At 44.2% G+C, this 21,260-nt stretch overlaps 1 protein-coding gene across 3 annotated transcripts; it reads right to left on the minus strand.

The window, feature by feature from the left end:
- Positions 1 to 2,692: 2,692 nt before the first annotated feature.
- Positions 2,693 to 20,818, minus strand: AREL1 (apoptosis resistant E3 ubiquitin protein ligase 1). Of its 3 annotated transcripts, XM_009490844.2 has the most exons (19): positions 20,681 to 20,818; positions 19,435 to 19,494; positions 18,554 to 18,780; positions 16,641 to 16,878; positions 15,476 to 15,645; positions 15,220 to 15,400; positions 14,235 to 14,482; positions 10,936 to 11,013; positions 10,285 to 10,426; positions 9,761 to 9,882; positions 7,909 to 7,984; positions 7,424 to 7,533; positions 6,728 to 6,907; positions 6,444 to 6,569; positions 6,115 to 6,244; positions 5,970 to 6,028; positions 5,692 to 5,781; positions 4,521 to 4,696; positions 2,693 to 4,333 (listed from the first exon to the last, which is right to left on the minus strand). In XM_009490844.2, exons 2-19 carry the CDS (start codon positions 19,448 to 19,450, stop codon positions 4,231 to 4,233), a joined length of 2,472 nt encoding a protein of 823 aa, XP_009489119.1. In that variant the 5' UTR covers positions 19,451 to 19,494; positions 20,681 to 20,818; the 3' UTR covers positions 2,693 to 4,230. The 3 variants fall into 3 exon arrangements, with proteins under 3 accessions (XP_009489119.1, XP_075568971.1, XP_075568972.1); XM_075712856.1 differs by lacking the exon at positions 20,681 to 20,818 and having other exon boundaries at positions 18,584 to 18,780; positions 19,435 to 19,488; XM_075712857.1 differs by lacking the exons at positions 6,728 to 6,907; positions 20,681 to 20,818 and having other exon boundaries at positions 19,435 to 19,488.
- Between the last annotated feature and the right edge of the window lie 442 nt (positions 20,819 to 21,260).

Genomic DNA, 21,260 nt, shown 5'->3' on the forward strand with positions numbered 1-21,260 from the left:
CGCCCTGACCCCAACTCCAGCAGCTCTAGACTCACAACCCCTGCGATTTCCAGGGGACACTGGAACTTCAGTTTCGGGATTCTTCATAATGCTCACCACTGCTTTATCTAACCTCTGTCTTCTCTGAGTCCAGCACAAGACAACTGTGTTCCCACAAGGAGCTTCTAAATATGACCCAGCACAATGCTACAGAGGCAATTGCCAAGACTCACATACACTGCTTACTCTCTTCTTTAGCTAGTGCTCATGGCTTGAAAGCCAGAATGAAGGCTAGATGCTGGTTTCATAATATGAGAACATCTGCCTAGTTATATCATGGAACACATGCAGCTAGCCAATGCTATGCTGGCTGAAGATGGGCTAAATCTTTGTACAGCTCAGGAAACACGGTTTTCGTCGTTTTACAGGCAGCGATGCTAATGGACACAGAATCATGTTGCAAAATCTTCTCAAGTTTTAAAGTTATGATTTTAATCCTCAAGCTAAAAAAAAAAAAAAAAAAAAAGTCCAAGGAAAAACAGTGATAAATTGAATGCTTTTTGTGAGAGCTGGGGAACAGCTCAAGCTCAAGAGAATCACAGAAATTGGATATTGCCCCTGAAGGCAACAAGCTGTCAACTTATAATTACTCTGTTGTTTGTTAGCAGACACTTTGCAGGTACATTGCTTCCACCCTGGAGTCTGAAACCATTTTGTACAACTTAGAGGTGCAAGGGACTCAAATACCCCCTCTTCTGGCTTCATCTAACCCTCTTGACAGTACAGTGAAGCACAAGCAGTACAAATACCTGCATCTCAAAGCGTCAGGTAATACACAGCAACATGAAAAAGTAATTGCACCAATTGCACTACTGATTTCCATAAAAGAGTTCTTAAAATACTTTCTGGCATTACCAGCTACTTTAGCCCATTTTCCAGCCTACTGCAGAGAGACCTTACAGTAGCCTGTGAGCCCCAGTCCAGAGTCCTGCCTCCTCCCAGAAGCTCACAGGTCCTGGTTCAGCCAGGTATCCCGAAAGGCTGCAGGTGGAGAACCGTCCTCTCCCCCCTGCAGCAGACCTCAGCAAGACACCCGAAGACCTGGAGACAGCCCTCATCCATAGACAGCACCAACCAGTTTGATTCCCTCTGTATAGACCCGAAAGAACACTGAGCTGAGAAGGCAGCATTTTTAAAATATTTTATTTATTATACAAACTATTTACAAAATCAGCTACTACAACCACAGGCTTCCAAATTCTGGCTGAACTCTGCCAGAAACTCATCAGAGGGAACTAGAATTTGACCTGTATCATCCACAGCTCCTGGTTTCTAAAAATATGCAACATGGCCTGCAGGTGCAGGCTGAAGCCAGGCCCTCTGCACCTCAAAGCAGCTTCAGGAAACATGGAACCTGTCCTAAAGATTTCTACAGAAGGGCCTCTATTAAGTGGGAATAAATAAAGGGTAAAAAGAAAAGTAACGAGCCTCTGCCAGAAATAACATACAGTATAGGCGACCAAAGCACATCCCCATTGCCAGTGTTAAGGGCAGCATAAAAAGTGACTGCACTGAGAAAGGGTATAAAGCTAGAGACAAGTTTAGAAACATTGTGATGGATCTCAGAAACTTGGGACCAGCTAGGAGCCTGTGGAAACAATGGGGATGGGTTTAGTTGACTAAGAGCACCCATCACAGTTCTGACTGCACTTGCGTTAAGAAGAAAGTCCTTGGCATCTGCACAGCTGCAGGGATGCATGAGGTGCTGGGTGCAATGCAATGAGAAGCATTTAGGAGCTCTTTCCAGCAGAGGAAGAGCTGCCCAATGACCAACGACTTTGTCCTCAGAATAAAAAAGCCCAGCTCAAGAGAAGAAGGGAGAAGATTCCTGAGGAAGATGTCACTGGCAGAGTTGGCCCATAGCTACAAGGCTGGAAACATCCTCACCAGGTGAGACTGCAAGACAAGGCTGCAACGTGGGAACAGCACCAAGCTACACCTCCCAACAAACAGGAGTTAAGCCGAGCACTGCCACCTCTCAGTCCCTGGAGAAAGCAGTGAAGCAGTGGCATGGAGAACACAGGAGCTGTAACCCTACTGACCATGGAAGCCACCTCCAGTGTAAATAAAACAGTACCATACTCTCCACCCAAAGGAGGTCAGGACCTTGCAGAATGGAGCCTGCGCTAAAAAAAGGGAGAACAGCCACTACTAAAATGATCTGTCAGAGCACAACAGTGGCAACTCTCAAGCTGGCAGCCTCCTAGCACCTTGGTGCCAGTGAGGGAATGAATTCACAAGGCAAAGAAATCCCCCTGAGTAGTCTCAATGCTCAGCTGGCTGCTTTTTGGCACCAAAATGGCTTATTTTTTTCTGTACAGAAGTAACACACTCAGCCTGAGAATGGCTAAGATGCTGTCTTAAAAACATTTTCTAGATATAGAATGTTTCCCCCAAATTCCCAGTCAGTTCAACTAAGCTATACTGGAAAAGCACACACAGTTATCTTAAAATACCCATACTGTGCAGGTCTGTCAGGATCAGCTTGAAGACAGCAGAAGGGGGCTGAAGAGGATGATGCGACTTTTCATCTAATACGGTGTTCTAAAATTAGCTCAGGGATGCCAGTCTGAGACTCCATTCTGGAAGAAATCCAGCAATTCCATAATCCCGTAGAAGCTTACATCGCAGGCAGTAGCAATGCAGATTTCTCGCACTGACTCCTGCATGACTTTAACTCCTGACCTGAACTAAGGGACTGTTGAGAACTTAAAGATCTTGAACTTTGCTTCACTGAAGAACTCATCAAGATTCCCAGATTCCCCTTCCCTTTACTTCCCTGGGAAGGAAGGAATGGACTGCCAGCAACAACACACCCCAATCATAAGCTTACTTCTCATGCTGGTCTGCCCACTCCTCTCCCCACAAGCCAGACAATGGTGAGTACAGGCTGTTGAGTGATCACTTGAGTGAAGTTCTAGTTAACATTTTGTGCTGGAAAGCCAGCAGCACTGAATGAAACAGGAGGAAAGGAGAGCTGAAGAAAGACGGTAGGAAGATTGAGAGGACTGAAAGCCAGCTGCTCTCCAGGAACCAGCACCCCTCTGGAAACCCTGCCTGAAATGCAGTAGAGAAAGAAAAGCCTCAGGCTGCTGCATGATAGAGGTAGAAACCAAGACCCTGTGGGATAACGGGGTGGAGGTACCACATTCTACCCAGTACCATCACCCCAACAACAAATGCAAGCCCAGTGCTCACTGTAGCTGCTTACTGACCTGTCACTGTTACTACATAACATACATACCCTGAAGGTGAATGTGGGATAGGCATTGGTGCTCAGCATTGAGGGACCACACTCATGCCCATACTCTCTCTCCTGAGGAAGGGAAAAGAAGGCAAGGGCATGGGACAGCTTCCTGTGCAACATCAACTGTCAGAAACATTCAATGGAGGAGAAACTCCTCTTCCAGTTCATTTGCAGAGGCTCATTACCAGCCACTGCTGGAGAAGGACGCTTCTGCTGCTGGACCCTGGCGGAGGTAGTACAGGATCACTGTCAGGGCCAGCAGTTGTGCTCCGATGAGATTGTTCTCCCCACTGGGTTACTCCCTCCAGTGGATACTGCCCATTTTTTCTCTGTGGCACAGGTGACAGCAGCATCCAGAGCAAGATGGAGGAAGAGAATCACAAACCCTTCTGGGTCAGGTGCTGAAAGGATGGACAACCCTATACTCTTCATGAGTCACAGAGTTAGATGAGCTATTGGGGAGCATCACTGGGGGAGTTGAGCCAAGACATGGAAAGTTACTAAGGCTTCCCGTGAGCCAGGCGTCCAGCAGAGCTTCATGCTGGTCTTCCCTCTTCCTCCCAGAGAGCTACAATAAAGGCAGCTCAGCAGATCTCCTGCACCTCACTGTAACTTCTGTTCATGAACTTCATCTTCTTACAGGATGGGTGTAGAGCGTGCAGGGAAATCAAGTGCAATATCTCCTTGATGAATGCACCACAGTCCTTTTGTTGTTTCACATTGAGCCAAAGGGAGAATGAGGGTAAGGGAAAAAGATGAGCTCTTGATGACATATTTGGGATACGGAAAGGCCACGTGACATCTTCTGGATGACAAATTCCTTTACATGGAGTCTTTGCTCTGCCTCCATTGCCTATGTGAAGGAAAGGCGAACAAGCAGAGGATTGAACCTGGGTCTCACCACGAAGAGCCAGGAGGCTAAGTGGTCTCCTGGAAAGGGGAAATCACAGCATGCCAAAGCCCTCGCAACCCTCGCTGATAGCTAGCTGTAACATCTTGTGCACTTCTTCATAGGAGTCATAAGTAGGGAGGCACAGCTGGTTAAAACTGTAAAACAAAAGAAAAATTCCATTCAGACTAGATCTGAGAGGGGACCATCCCTATCATCTGCTTTTAGATGGGTTGACATGAGCATCACACACATTACACATTATATACTGCTTGCCCACCGTGACTAACTGGTGTCATTCTCAAAAGCACAATGCAGAAAGTCCTACCACCCCAGGATACTTGCCAAGTGTGGGCTGTTGGCAAAGTACTGTGAGTTGGAGCCGCAATGATCTGGAAGGATGGACAGAGCGCAGCAAACCCTCCTGGGGGCAGCTGGGAGGAACCAGTTGTGAACTGCAAGAGCCTGGCCAGCTCCTCCTGTGTGAAACTGGAGACCACGGTCCAAAACCACCTCATGACCTGTTAGGAAACAGGAAAGGTAAAGCCAGGTCAGCCAATCAAATCAAATAAGCATATAAGCAAGTTGCAAGATCAGTCAATTGCCTTGCAAGCAAGTGCTCTACTAATAGTCAGATTTTTTTTTTTGTTTTACCAGGGTGACACGTAAAGGCAAGTATTACATAGTTTCTTCTTACCAGTTAAAAGATGTCCCACACTACTACCTCCCACCTGTCCTTTTCCTTAAAGCAGAAAGGCTTCTGCTCTCCCCACAGAGATTTTCTTTTCAGAAATACCTGCATAGACAATGAGGTAGGTTTACACTGCAGAAGCTCATTTGCTTCTTGCACTATGCTAATCTTTTGCTTTTTCACATCCTCTGGTACTTTTGCAGGAAGGTGGAACCATCCCAGTATTTACAGCTAGAAGTTTGTACTCCTAATCTCTCTTCATCTTGGGTGTTTTGGCAGCTTCCTTTGTTTTTCTAAATGAAGCTGCTACCATTCCCATACCCCTCCCGCTGGGAAAGGCAGGGAGGGATGGGAACAGTTACAGGGTACAAATTTAGGCTACTACATCAGTAGTCTTTACCACAGCACTGAATTCCAAACACTCCACATGGGCTGCAATCATGATCTTCAAGCATCCCTTAGAAATAAGTATAGCACCACGAACGTCTTCAGTAGCAATGATTTCCACCAAATCCTCCTGATTCCCTGCTGAACTGTTCTTAATTAGTGCTTTGTTGCATTTTCTTAACAAGACCACTGCTGCTGATTTCTTCCTGCTGGTAACTGATTATGCATCATCTCTAGTCAGCCATGCTGAAGGATATCTCTAGGGCAAAACATTATTTCATAATGCATGCAGTCCTACTCCTGACTCCTGAATCTTCCAGTTTGTCCTTCTGGAAGCCTAATTTCCAACCAAGAAATCTGTTCCCAGTTTAAGTTGTCTTCTGCTATAGGTGGGATAACTGGTTTCAGCAAGCAGGAGGGAGAAGCCCTTTCATTTACCTTCTCACGGAAGTGCCAAGATCCTCCTACCACTACAGCATGTGCCTTGAAGTCACAAACACTGATATCTCCAGTACCGCACATAAGCAACTGAAAGGCAAGAGACTGCAGTCAAAGTCAGGAGCCCAGGAAACAAGGCAACAGCTACTGTGCAAATTACAAATGTTTAAAATGCTTAGAGAAGAAACATTTTGGCTTTATTCCAGATCCAGAAAGCAATTCATTTGTCAGAGAGGAGGGGAAGTAAGGATAGAGATACTTAGGGAGGTAGCAGTTACCTCAAGCTCATTCTCATCAAAAATAGCCAGGAGGTTCTCAGGAACTAACTCATTAAGACCTGGAAGAGAAGAGGAGAGATGAGCAGCAAGTGCTATCGCCTGGGATATAAAGGCAGAAAGGAGTGGTGAGCAGACAGCATGTTACCTTTCAGGAAGTGATCCACCTCCTCCCTAACCTGATTGGCCAATCTGTACTGCGCAAGCAGATTTAGATACAAGATTTTGTTTTCATTGGTCACTGGTACTTGAGCCCCTCCTGTCACCAGTTCCACCACCTGAAAACAGGAGAACACTTGACATGAGTGTGACCAGCAGCATTCCCCAAACCTGAACTCCCAACCAGACTAAACCCAAGCAAGGATCTACTGCCCAGAGTAAGCTCAATTTTCTGGGGCACATAGCAGAGTTCTCAGCCTCCCCCGCTACAGGCAGAAGGGGTTAAACTCTCCCACCTTCAGGAACCGCCTCCTTTACCTTCTCCAGTTGTCCTGTTTTGCTATACTTCTCTTCAGCAAAGACCAGATCCATCTCACTCACATCATTGTTCAGTATGAAACAAACTTTGGATTTATAGAATTCTGGGTCATCTGTCTCAAAATACTGTGTGAAAGAAAAAGAAGGCAGGGACACAGAGGGAAGGGGAAAAAAAAAAAAAAACAACACATTGTTAACCACGACTGTGGATCTGCTTCTACTACGCCAATATTCAACCTCTCTACAGACCAATAGAGGCTTCAGACAAGTCTGGGAAACTTTACCTTGTAATGCATACGAAGTCCTATGATCTGAGCCAGGAAGGATCGGGTGAAGCGAGCTCGAACCAGTTGTTTGTAAGCACCTCCCAGAGATGATTCATAAAGACACTTTCCTACTAGGCGGCCTGCAAATTCATACACTTTGAGTCGTAAATATGTGGGACGCCCTGGATTTGGATGCACCTGTGAAGAGGAAGCAAAATGAAACATCCAAGAACCAGACAAGACTAGGACAAATAGCAAGTATGGGACCAGTTCAAGTCACTGCATCTCTCAGGCTGCCCCAGGAGCCTTACTGTAATATTGTCAAAGCCAAGCAATAGAAATAAAATGCCTGAGCCTGCCTAGGAAGAATACAAAATGTTTCACATGCACAGGCCAGAAGCTGTACGAGAGCAGAAATGGATTCTGAAACATTCAGACCCAACAGACACCCTGATGCCACCTCCTCTTGCCCAGAAATCCAGCTTTCCCTGCTGACTGGCCACCCTCTGCTGTTCATCCAGCCAGTTCTTTGACACTTCAGTGGGTTAAGATCATTAAGCAAAGCTTTGAGAAAGGCACTGGAAGTGACTGTGCAGGCAAGCTAAAGAATGGGTAAGGTAGCACACCACAATGAATTTAGCAGCAGCGTTATTTAACCAGCAGCATGTCAATGCACACAGTTCTGTGCATTCAGCACGGGAACTGCAGACTCACCAAGGCCTGGTTGTTATCACTAAAGCGGGTAAAGAGTTGATTGGTGGTATCAAATAATGCCTTACAGATGAGCTCAAACCACTCTCTGCGTGGACCACCCCAGTCCAGAGCTACAAGATAAAACAAGCTTAGTCATCCATGGGTCATCAATTCAAGAATTTCATGCATGCTGCTCAGTATTACCTGACATGAGAACTCATCGCAGTGAACAGCTCCATAGAAAAAAAAAGCAGTAGACAGGGACTCCAGAACTCTAGGTTCTGCTCCCAAACCTAGTCCTGATATTTTTTTTATTTGGGCCTCAGGTCCCTATGTAAAGCAGGGATAGAACAGCACCAGCAGCATAATTCACTAACATCTGTGAGAAAGCAGAAGGCTGGAAAGCCACAAAGGATAGACATACAAGAAACCAGAATTTCAGACTAAAACTATTCCATCATCATTCCTTTCACTTCCTCCTCAAACATATTCACAGGATAACTCACCTTCTTCGTCCTGAAAAATCACTTCAAAGTTTTTGCTCCAGTCAGAAACAGAAAAATTTCGTGTTGCTTTAAAAGACTGAAAAAAAAAAAAAAAAAGGGAAAGAAAATAGCTGCAGCCATTACTGCTTGGCATCCCGTAACCAATATGCAGTCCTGCACATGTGGATGGGCAATTTAAGCAACACAAAAACCAAGAAACAGTCTAGTACTCTAAAACATAAAACTGAGAATTAGGAACTACTAAGGTCTAATTCTTATTTGTCCAAAGCCACAGAAGCCAATTCCTCATTTTCTATTATGAGACACATTATCCACATAAACACAGCTCATCTTAAAACCAGTATGAGGTCTTAGAACAGCACAGATGTATCCCTCTCAAGGCTGCAGAACAGTATTGTTTAAAGTATTAAAATGCCTGTGGGAAGGAGCAATTTCTATAAAGCACTGTCAGCCCACGAGTTGGATTTAAAAAAGGAACATTTCAGAGAGCATTAGAAAATAGCTTGAAGGTTTCACTGAGTTCATATTTAAAGCAAATCACGATGCAAAAAAGGAACAAAATATTTCAAGTGTCTAGAACTTCCTGCATCCCGATTCTGGATTCCAATTAAAGAAAATTTAAAAAAGCTACACAGCAGTCCTCAGTCATACAGGTAGCTTTGGCTTAGCTTATCTTCAAATAGGTTAGAGCATCACACTAGTCACACCTCTGGACTAAAGACATTGGTCACATTCATTGTGCTTGTCAACCTTGGACCGTAAAGCTTACATTTATTATTATTATGGCACTTAGTTTATTTTGTTTTACTAGGCTGTAACACCAGTGCTCATGACAGTGCAGGAACTTCCAAAATAGTGGGAAAAAATAGTCATGGAAATACAGTTTAGAAGTGAAGTAATTTTGTAGCAAGCTATTAACTGAAACATAATCTTGTAAACACTGCAAGCTCATACGTGCAGAAAATATTCCAAAACACAGATTTACAGAGTAAATCAAGGGAAATCCCAGCCCCTCCTGCTTTTCCCAGAAATGTTCTTTTCCATCTTTAGAACATTACTGTTGTGAGACACATGTGGAAACAATAAGTCAGAATAACTGCTTGCCCTGCATACACAATGTTTAGAACATCAGTTAAGAACTGTATTATATGAATGATAACTTACTTAAGTTTGATTTCAGAAACACATCAGCTCAGGTCAGCACTGGTGAAGACTTAACTCAAGGACTCTACAGAATATTTTATCATCACACTGAACCACTACTAGAAGCCTGTCAATGCAACAGTTTCATGCATGCAGCTCAGTAACACCTGACTTGACAGTTTATCTCACCGAATGGCTCTGTACCAGAAAAACAGTAGGTAAAGACTCAGGAGCTCTAGGTTCTGCTCCCAAATGTGGTCCAGGTAGAGAGTCTCTCTCTGGGCCTCAGGTTCCAATGTAAAGTGGGGACAGAACAGCACCAGCAGATTTCCTGCTTTTACAGGCTATGCCTGCATTTACCCTCAATATCTCTCATAGCTTGATTTACTCTGCAATGAGTTCCTTAAAAATTTATCAGAGATTAAGTTTCCTAATTACTTAAGAAATTGATCTGATCTTACTGGCTCTAGAGAAGGAACACAGCATCCCACACAATACCAAACCTAAACACAGAGGAGCTACCTTGAGATTTTCTTTTTTGTTTCTTTTTCCCATCTCAAGCTGCCTACTGGCATCTGCCTTGAAACAGGACTAATCATTTTTAGCATGGTTGCCCTAGCACATGCCAGTTTGGATTTCTTTAGGCACTGTGCAGAAGAAAAAGGATGGAGGAAGCATCGGACTTAAGCAAAGTGACCTGTACACTCACCGACTCCAGCAGACAGTGACGGCTGACCTTCAGCGTGACCTTCGAATGAGGTCTTTTCATATGCACCTGACGCAGCTCTCGATGAAAGAAGTTTACTTTGTCCTGGAAGGTCTCCGAGCCTCCTGAGAATAGTGACAGTTTCAGTCAGGCCTGAGCTGTCAACACCTCAAACGTCTAGAAGGCATTCCTAAGACTAAATGCACAGGTCAGCTTTACAGCCCAAGGATGAGTGTTTTTACAGCCAAGTTTGGAAACAGAACTCTAAAGGCAGTTTGCAGTTAGTCTTGCTGACATTCAAACACTCACTTTCAAAGAGCCTGACAGAAAAGCCAAACTGAAAAGAAACAGCTGGCATGATGAAATACATTCATTGGAAGCACCAACAAGGAACAGAACATGACACTGCAGGAGTCAAGACTCCTCATCAGAGGTCATTCAGTGCTGACAATCGTCATTCCCAAGGGAAACTAGCAGACTCAAGTGCTAACTTCCTGACTACTGTACCCACCTCACCACCCCTTTACCTATGTTTTTATGCAGAGAGCGAATGAAAGTGGCTGCCAATATGTTCCTCTCCTTGCAGCTGAGCTCCACAGGGGGTTGGATCCCATCATCCACCACCAGTGTCAGTAATTTGTGCACAGGGTCAGGACCAAGGTATGAAAACTAGCAGTAAAAAGATGCAAGAAAGGGTAAACCCATCATGCAGAAGGCACAGCATGTTCAGTAGACAGAGCAACACCACTTGCACTCTAAGGCTTTCTCTGCTCACCCATGCAGACACAGTTAACAGTAACACTATTTCAAGAACCTGGACTCCAGTTAGGAGGCTGCTTCAAACCTCACTCCCTAGCCTAGGTGCTTCAGTGGACACAATCACAGCATTTTAGCAAGGTTATGAGGAAAATAAACACAAGAAATGCAAAAGAAATCAAGATTTTTGCCTAGGATTAGGACAAAAGGCAGGAAGGAGTGATACAACTGGCTCCTATTCCATAAATACTAGCAAAATTTAGGCACTGAGAGGGAATTCCAAAGTCTGAATTTTACACAACAAAATGTTGCTCTGTGGGTGGCAGCCCTTCTCTCCAAAAGCAAAAATCAGACTGTCATTTACAAGGACCACAAGCTAATTAAATGGAGGCGCAGTGACAGCTACATGGAAAGAGGCTCACCTTTGTGCCAGGACATACTCTAAAGGTAAAAAGGCGCCATGGAATGATCTTCAGGTAGAATTCTTTCACTGAGAATTGCTGAGTAACCACAAGGAAAAGAAAATGTTAAAGGTCAACATCTGTTGAGGGTTATCCCTGAAACACAAGGCACAAGACAGATCCATAAGGCCAGACCTCCCTCCAACCCCAGGGACAGGTTTCTGCAACATTTGGTGACATCTTCCTCTGGCACAATACATAGAAACCTTTAAAGCTGTACAGAACTGTAAGCAGCTTGTCAGTAAGACTTTACTGCGTGTATTTACAACATATGCGGGATGCCAGCATGACAGAGATTTTAGAGCAGTAAGCCATTGTGTTCAGTAGAACATTACCAGTCTAATTGGAAGGTAATCTTAAGTACACTTGAGAGGCTGAATTCAGGACAAGATTGTAATGCATTGACAAAAAGGTTTTGGAAAAAGTCACACTGCCTAATGGAATTACTGCTACTACTCCCTAATTTTCACAGCCATTTCAAACAACTTTTAAAAAGCACTTGCTATTGCTAAATCCAGGAGATTTACAGACATTTCTTCTCAGTGTATTTCTGCCAGAACAAATAACTACTAACTGTGGAACTGTCGCCTTCTGGAAAGCAAGCTAAGATGAAACTTTAGCATCTTCAGATAAAACACAAAACCATTTCCTGCACAAGCCTGTTCTAGCTGCAATGACTGGAAAAAACGATGAGCAGCATTTCTCCAGAAACAAAGCAAATATGAACAGCAACCCCTTAAAGAAGTAACAGTTATCTACTGTACAGGACAGATGCTCTAGGTATATATAGAGATATCCAGGGATACAATTACGCAAGCATCAGAATCACATTAATAACTTTGGCACCTAAAGAGAACCTGCAACAATACCCGCTTCTGGTGATCTCCTTTACCAGGTAATGCAATAGAGTACAGAAGTCCAGAACAATACACCAAGGATGAAAGGATGCTGAGCTCACAAGGACCCAGCACTCATTCCCATAGTCATTTCTTAGAGCCACATGAAGCAGAGATTTAGAGATCTCTAGCAACACCCTCCATCCTAGACCTGTTTCACAGCCCTCTTTCTCTCTTTGTCAGGAAAGCAATTCCTGGATTAGTCTTCACTTTGATATTTATCACTGCATTTTTCAGAATGCATTCAGATTGATAGATTAATCAATCATAGAATACCAGGTTGGAAGGGACCTCAAGGATCATCTGGTCCAACCTTTCTTGGCAAAAGCATGGTCCAGACAAAATGGCCCAGCACCCTGTCCAGTCGAATCTTAAAAGTGTCCAATGTTGGGGAATCCACCACTTTCCTGGGGAAATTATTCCAATGGGCGATTGTTCTCATTGTGAAAAATTTTCATCTTGTGTCCAAACGGAATCTCCCCAGAAGTAACTTGTACCCATTATCCCTTGTCTTCTCCATGTGTCTCTGTCTAAAAAGAGAGTGTCCATCTTCTTTGTAGCCACTCTTTAAATACTGGAACAGGGTGATAAGGTCTCCCCTAAGCCTTCTTTTTTCAAGGCTGAACAAACGCAGTTCTCTCAGCCTTTCCTTATATGGCAGGCTTCCCAGTCCTTTGATCATCTTTGTGGCCCTTCTCTGGACCCTCTTCAGCCTGTCCACACCTTTTTTGTATAGTGGGGACCAAAACTGAACACAGTATTCCAGGTGTGGCCTGACAAGTGCTGAGCAGAGTGTGATAATGACTTCTTTATCTCTGCTGGTGATGCCCTTGTTGATGCAACCCAGCATCCTGTTGGCTTTCTTTGCCACAGCAGCACACTGTTCACTCATATTGAGCTTGTTGTCCACCAGGACCACCAGGTCCCTTTCCACAGAGCTGCTCCCCAGCTGGGTAGATCCCAGCATGTGCTGCACTTCTGGATTATGTCTTCCAGGTGCAAGACCTTACACTTGTCCTTGTTGAACTTCATAAGGTTCTTGCTAGCCCACTCTTCCAGCCTATCCAGGTCTTCCTGCAGGGTGGCTCTCCCTTCCGGAGTGTCCACTTTCCCACTCAGTTTGGTATCATCATCATCATCAGGGTACACTTGATCCCATCACCCAGATCACTTATGAAGATATTAAACAGCATTGAGCCCAATATTGATCCCTGGGGGACCCCACTTGTGACAGGTTATCAGTTTGAAAAGGAGCTATTTACCACCACCCTCCGGGTGCGGCCTGTCAGCCAGTTCCCCACCCATCACACGGGCTACTTGTCTAGACCGTAAGACATCAGTTTCTCTCTGAGGAGGCTGCAGGAAACCATATCAAAAGCTTTGGAGAAATCCAAGTAGACAATATCCACCACTCGCCCCAGATCAACTGAGCAGGTTACTTTGTTATAGAAGGCAATCAGGTTTGTCAAGCACGATTTGCCCTTGACAAATCCATGCTAGCTTTTCCCAATCACATGCTTCACTTGACTTGTGATAACCCCCAGGAGGATTCGTTCCATAACTTTCCCAGGGACTGAAGTAAGACTGATGGGCCTATAATTTCCTGGATCCTCCTTTAAGCCCATCTTGTAGATGAGGGTGACATTAGCCTTCTACCAGTCTTCTGAGATGTCCCCGATCTCCATGACTTCTCAAAGATTATGGAGAGCAGCCTCACAACAACATCAGCCAGCTCTCTTAACACCCTTGGGTGGATATTGTCAAAGTGAATTTAAATTTATTAGTAGATTTAGTGGAATTTTCTTTCTAGTTTCCCTGAATGCAATAATAAGGGGTAATAGTTTCTGTTAACATATTCTTACTATAAGAGAATCGTCAGTTTCCCTTGACTTGCTTGAATCCTGTTTCTTCTACTTATACATTTACCCTTTGTCCTCTGACCATTTTTTTTTCCTTTTCTTTTCCCTGAAACATTCAAGAAACAAGACAGACACATAAAATCTGAGAACTGTCTTCCTCTAAGTTCCGATCTTCAGGTATCGGAAACTGAGAAAGGGAATTGCAGGTCTGACCCAACCAAAGCAAAGGAAAGGCAAACAGGATATCTACTGAACAATCACTGAGGAAATTCCCAGTAGGCTTTGCATCAGATCCAGAAAGACACATGAAGTCCTAAAACTTCAAGGAGCATTTTAACATTATTCTCAGCAATGAGCTCCACATTAGCTGTCTAGCCTTAGGCAAACCTTTTTTAACCAAATCTGAGGCACCTAAATCTAGAGCTAAGATATAGGGCACAGGAAGCTCTTCAGTTGCAGTGTAATTTAAACATGCACTCAAGAGTGGTAACTTTGTGATATCTACCTTAGGTGACACATAGCAGTACACTTTTTTAGGTTTCTTCACTTTCTCAGGGGTTTGGCTGTCAGAGGGAGAATCTTCATCTTCATCCTCAGTTGCAGTAGAAGGACGGCGCTGGGAGGAGCTTAGATGCGTTGGTGGAAGTTGCCACTGAGTGTTGGTATAACTAGGAGCATCATACAGGTAGGCTTCAAAGTAAATACTGACACCTGAGGTGGACACATTGCGTTCCACAATGTTCTTTTCATTCTCTGAGGGAAACAGATATAAAAGAGTTGCATAAATCTTAAAGGAGATAGGAATCAAAAAGTAAAGAACCCACAGACCACGACCAAATTAGTTACTATGATTTTAAAGAAAAGGCTACACATCCAAACAAGAACCTGGTCAAGTGAAACTCCAAGAAAGAGAACCCAGCAGTGGGATGAAAAGATTTCAAGATAGCAGTTTGTCTGTCCTGGCTTCAGACAGTGACTGGTTCAAGAAAAAAAGGAAAAAGGCATACAGAACCTCTGTCTCAGAGCACCAGCCTAAAGGCATAGCTATGTGACAGCCACATTGCAGACTGGCTCACTCCTGAAGAAACCAGGAATTATAAAATCGTAAGAGAGCACATAGGTTACATGCAGTGTTCTTCATCCATATAGCTTAACAAACAATACATTAGTGGCTCACTTAGTGTATGGCTCAGATGCCAAGTACTAGCAAGCAATAAAAATTGCCTTATTTCAGAGGTAAATCTCCTGATATAGCTGAAAAAACGCACGTGCTTTTATCTGCTGATGGAACAGAGAGTACCAGCCTTCAGAGATCTCCCTTGTCAGCAGGAAATTCATTTACCTTAGCATTTTTAAATTAATAGGCATTCCTTGAGCAATTAAGCATGGCTAGCCTGCAGGGAAGCCACATTTAGCTCTGCTACACAAGTGTGCAAAACATCTTGTAAAAGGACACCTGGAGAATGAACACTCAGTAGCTCTTGACTCACCACTTAGAACAATGATGTCAAAATCACCATTGCTTATGGGCTGGTTCTGGTAGGAGATGCAGGCATGGAAACACCCCCTACAGTGCAAGGTGAGTCGGAAGAACACTTCACAAGTCTGCCGATTGGACACCACAGACTTCTCAAACACAACGTCAGAGCTCTCTTCTTCTTGAGGACCCAGCTAAACAGAAAACAAATTAACGAAGGCTCTCTAGCTCACCTGAAGTCAAGCAGCAAGGGATGGGGTTGCACTCACCTCATGGATGGAGAGGCTGTAATTGTGCTCATCTATCAGGGACACAGAATTGCTGGTGGGATTGTCATACTCATCTCTGGGAACTATCTGCAGAGTGTGCTGCTGCCCACAGGTCAGCACCAGAGTGGAGAAATGGCAGACAATTTTGGTTTTGGAGGGAACCACCATCCCTGAAGCAGACAACAGTTTAGAGTCAAACAAACTCCAAGGTGAAGCTACACAGAGCAAAGGAAAAGCAACTAGGGGCATAATACCCTTGAAAATGGATTAAATCTAAACACAGTCTATGCCCCTACATTAACAACAACAACAAAAAAATCTGAGCTCTGAAATACGTGGTGCGGTGCACAGGGTTTGGGGTCAGAAACTTAATACTGACAAAGCAAACCCAGTTACTAGCCCTCTAAAAAATGCTCTTTCCTCCATTCTAACCTTCAAGAACTGGCTCCCACTGCAGATACAAAGTACAAGTTGGCTGACATCCAAGGAAACCTGCAAATTCAGCTTGCCAAACAAACTTTAGCCTGGAGGGTATCTGAGTTAAATCTGAGGTCCCTCTTTCTGAAGGGGTATCTTAGCAAGCTTTGTATCTATTCACAATGCAATGGAATGGAGGTAGTTTTGATGAACATGTACTTGAAACAGAAAAGATGCAAACTGGGTCAAAAAACAAAAGCAAAGGAAACAAATTTAAAATGGATAAAAAGGAAATGTTTTTAAAGAAGTGTGTAATCAAAGGTAGCAACTGCTCCAGGAGCTTAAAGGGAATAGAGTAGGGCATTCAAAAGAGGAAAAGAGTCAAATTATGACAGCATTTCCAATTTGGATACAAAGAACTCAGTACTTTCACAAAAGACATTCTCTGACTACTAGATGGATCATGAAGTAGTTGCTACAAAATGGAGAACATGACACAAGTGGTTAGGAAGCTTAAGCAGCACCAATGACTTATTCTGTAAGGCAGTTCTATTTTGCCATATACTGGTAGTCACAAGTATATTTTAGTTGTGTGTCTATTGCTGGGATCTACATGTGGCAAGAGGAAAACAGTGAAGGGTAACCCTTTCCCTGTCACCTACCTATTTTAGCTGGAAACACATTTACCTAACTGCCTCCAATACCTCCAAATCTACTCTGAATCATTACAGGGCCACTTAGACCTTACCTGGCTGGAACACCTTGTAGTAGGGGCTGTAGGCCACATTCAAGCCACCGAGTTTTACAGTGATCTCATATCTCCCAGCCCTGCGCACAGTGAAGGCCACTTTCACCACATTGGAATTAGGCTCCTGAAGAACTTCCTGGGTTACAGGAATATCAATTGCTAGCTCCACGTGGCAGATGTGAACTCGCAGCCCCACAGGCCGGTGAGCAGGGAAGGGTTGCCCATTTTTATAGAATAACTGCATGGGAAATGGAGAAGTCCAGGTCAGCAAAAATATGCAGTGTACAGAGGAAGAGAAAGCAAGTCGCTTTGGGGAAACAAGGGCAAGAACCCCAGCTCAGCAAAGGAAAAAAAAATTAACAGTCAGCTCTGTCACACAGGCTGTAGTTCTCCCAAGCGAACAGGGCACAAGTGGACATTGAACAACCTCATTCTCTTTTGTGCTGGGGTTCAAATGAGTGCCCTCAGAAGAACATGCCTCTAGGCGTTTCTTCTGTGCACTGTCAGTGCAATATCAGAACAGAAACCAAGAGAACCCACTACCAAATGGAAAAAAGCAAAGCCATATCCTTCAGAGAAACAAGCAGATCTTGTCCATTTGTACAGCTAAGCTCTAGAAAAGCTCTCCCCAGTTTGTTATAGAAAAGTGTGGAGAAGATGCTCACCTAAGGAGCTGACCCAGCCTGTACTGATAAGAAGCATCAACATGAAAACAACCTGTTAGATAAAATCACAGGCAGCTCAATCACAGAAGTGATCTGCCAGACAATTTCAGAAGGTAACATACTTCAACCAGTACTTCCTTACAAGGAAAGAATTACACCTTGAAACCCTATGTGCATGCTTCTTCAAGAGCTGGCAGCTTGTGGGCCAGATCTTGCCTGCCATCTGCAGTCAGCAAAAGGACACTATTATTCCCTGCTTCTAAATAAGGGAGGGCATGGGGGCCTGAAGTAGTATGTATCTTGACTGTCAGTGAGAGAAACCAGTCCATGCAACAGCTATTGTTGATGAATAAAGGGCTAAGCAAATGGGAGACAAGCATGAAGTGGAAGGGCGCATTGCTGGAGCTGCCATGAGTGAGAGTCAGTAAGGTGAAGGGAATAAATTTAAATAGCAGGAACAGAACAAGTCCCTTCCCCCTCAGCTCTTTTTCACTGCCTGCCCTGGAGTTAGAACTCCTCACTCACCCTCAAGCAGAAGGGTTTTCCTCACCCTCCTGAGAAGGACAAGTATGGCAACCTAGCTGAACTTTTCTTCTTATTTTGATACCCTTCTGGGTGGGGAAGGTGGGGCAGAAAGGTGGGCATGTGAGTGCAGCAAAACCTGTTCAAACTTTCTCCATGTAGCTCCAAACTCTCAAGTGTTCAGGCCCCTCACCCATCTTATTTATAGTTGTCCCATTCCCCTAGACTTGGCCTTTTGGGATTGGAGGGAAACAAGAGTCCTTGGCAGGCTTTTCCAGGTCAGACAGAACAGCACTCAATTATGGAGGAAATGGGAGTGGCCATGAAGCTTTACAGATCTTGGACTGGTAAAATGCCCACTCCCACGCTCCCAGCTTCAGCTGCACAACCAAAAGATAGCACCAAGTCTGCTGAAGGCAAGGCTCAGCCCACTCACTTCCCAGTAAAGGAAGCAGTAGATAGGACAAGCCTGGTCTCCTCTGGCTCTTCAGAGGATTCTAAAGAGAGGGAGATAAGATTTTAAGGAGTGTAAACCTCAGATATGCACTTACAGAGTTCTGCAACAGTTACAGAGGGCAGAAGACAGACAGATAGCTTTCCTACTCCTAAGTTACATCCAGCTTGGCCCCAACAAAAAAAAAACCAAAAACATTTGAAGAGCCCATCCCTAAGTCAGACCTCTGTGCCTGCCCCCAAAGCTGCATGGAAACAGAAATATTCCCTTACATGCACTCGGAAGGCCATGCTATGGCCCACCTCATAGGGGTCCTTCCAATCCCAGGAGATTTTGCAGGACCGGGGATCCAGGTAGTTGCCTCGCACGTAGTCATAAATAGTTCGCTCCCCTCGGCGTTCCCGGTCCCCATGCTGAAGGAAGCTGACTATACGTGCGGCAAACTCAAAGAGGAACTTAATGGTGAAGACAACAACTACCACAGATACCGTGATCCCACCTGCAGCAAGGAGAGAACAGAGGGTGGTTGCAGCGGCATGGCTGAGTCGGGCATCAAAATCCCCTCTGCATCAACCCAAGATGCCTTTTATTAATGACATTCTACTCAACTGCAAATTAGGTGTTTAAGGCAAAAGCTATTGTGAGAACATTTATGGTTTGTGTTATGCTACAAGTAAGGTTAGAGAATAACAAGTCCCTTAAAACTCTGCAAATGACTGCAAACAGAGGAAATAGGTAAAGGTGGTACAGTCTCAGGTATGGCTAGCAGACATCCCAACAGAAACATGGAACTCCCTTTGAGTTGCAAATTAGAATTAGAGATTCCTTTAAGGGAAACAGTCATATAACCACACAACCCCTGCACATCACATTAGACTGGATTAAGAAGCATCACAGAGGCAACAACCCTGCACTAGTTCTTGAAAGAAAAAGTAAGGGGATGGCTTAGGAATGAAGTCAATGGAAGGACTTTAGGAACAAGAAGAATGGTGGAGAGGCAAGTCTGCCAGGTAGAGGGCACAGTGTGGGGTGACAATAACTTCATGTTTGTTAGGTAGACTCTGAACTAGCATGAAAGCAGAGGCTTTCAAGAAACCCTTCTAAAGCCTATGGAGAGGTCAACAAATACAGTGGCAGCCTTTCCTTCACTTACCAATGATGTAAAACATCAGGTCCCTTCGGTGAGACACACAGCCGAGGATCACAGCTGCATCTAGAACACAAAATAGGCCAAGTCCAGTCCAATGACTCTTCCTCACACACACTGGCCTAAATTTAATCTATGATTCCTCAGACAAATACCTATCAATCATCTATTATCTATCTTCCTCTCCAACAACATCCCTAAAGCATTATTCTGTAAGACTGTGAAATATGCAAACAGCACAGCATGCTACACAACAGTTCTCCCTCCATCACAGATTCCCATTCAGACTCAGGGATCTAAAAGGACAACATATTATCCTCAGAAACCAGAGAGAGTGGGCTCTGGGTACAGCAAGAAAGAGCTACTTTTTGCAGAATCATCAACTTCAACAGCAGCAGCCGAAAGCCACTCATCTAAACTCTCACACCTAATTGCTTCTGCAAGTCACAAAGTTAACTTCTAGTTTGCCATGAAAGCACATCACAGAGCCACCACCAAAATGGTCAGAAGCTGACCCTCAACCAGCAACCTTGGAAGAAAAAGCAATGGAATAAAAGGGTTGTGGACAAGGCCACACCCATTTGTTCAGAACAAACAAAAATCTTTCTAGGGCAGAGCTGAATCCATTTTTTGCCCTGTAACTCTACTATGGAAAGTATGAATGCAACTGGAAAACAGTCCATCTGTATTTTCCTACCCACTTCTGCAAAGTGGAGCCTCTCTGCTGAAACTCTAGCTGATCAACGCACAAGCTAAAACCTTGGTTTTGTACACTATTAAGATTACAGAAATTTTTAGAGACACCAATCTAGAATCAAGTTCTTACTGAGAGGAGTGGTAAACAAACATGTAGTAAAAAGACCACACCCAGAACAACAACATGCTGTTGGGTTGATATGACATAGCTGACAGACGGAACAAGAGCAGCAGCAAGGAACGTGTGTGACAATTAGACAAACAATTTGGCATACACTAATGCATACAATATAGCTCGCCGTGTCACCATTCAGTTAGTGAGAAGCTACATTGTGCATTCAAGCTGCTTTTGCTTTTGTTTTTTTTTTTTTTAAACAAACACAAAAGGGGAGTTATTCATCGGTCATCTCAACAGCAGCAGCAATGGACATCAGCATGCAGAAAGCTTAAATGAAGCATTTCCCCCCAACAATAGCCATGACTTTCCAGCCCAACAAATCCCCTTTGCTGGCCTCTGAAGATACTCCATCCCTCCAACCAAAGAGCAATCACATACCTTTACACAAGTGCCCATGTTCTAAAAGCCAAAGGGGGGGTACCCATTCTTCAGCATCCTTCCTCCTTGTGCCCAACTCTGGGGCAAATGTCAGCAAGAAGAGGCCATAGAGAAGATTATCACAGGAACTCCTGGAATTTGCATCACAGAGTCACTGCTGAAAGGTGAGGACCTGAGCACAGCAATTTCTTCCTCTTTGTTGAAAAGGGCTGTCCTGCAATGCTGCTCCCTGTAGCCTGTTGTTTGCCAGCTTCCCTGGAAAAGGAAGAAAAGGAGAGAGAAAAGTTAGGTATCTCCATTCATGTGGACAAATCTCGCAAGTAGAAACATGTGAGAGGTGTAAGATGCAAGAGTATCACTGGATGTGAAATCCATAGGAGAGGTGTTATAAAGGCATCGCTGTTGATGAGGTGCTAGGCTTTACCATATCCTCAACCTCCACCTGTCACAATCTCATTTTGTTGTATGACCCACTGAAACTAGCAGGTTCAAGATGGAACAAAACACATCCTGCCTCCACAGGTTTCATTGGGCTCATGGGTTTCATGGAGCAGCCAAGAATCTGCATGCTATTCATGAG

The sequence above is a fragment of the Pelecanus crispus genome, chromosome 6 (genome assembly GCF_030463565.1).
Source record: "Pelecanus crispus isolate bPelCri1 chromosome 6, bPelCri1.pri, whole genome shotgun sequence".
Taxonomy (NCBI): Eukaryota; Metazoa; Chordata; class Aves; order Pelecaniformes; family Pelecanidae; genus Pelecanus; species Pelecanus crispus.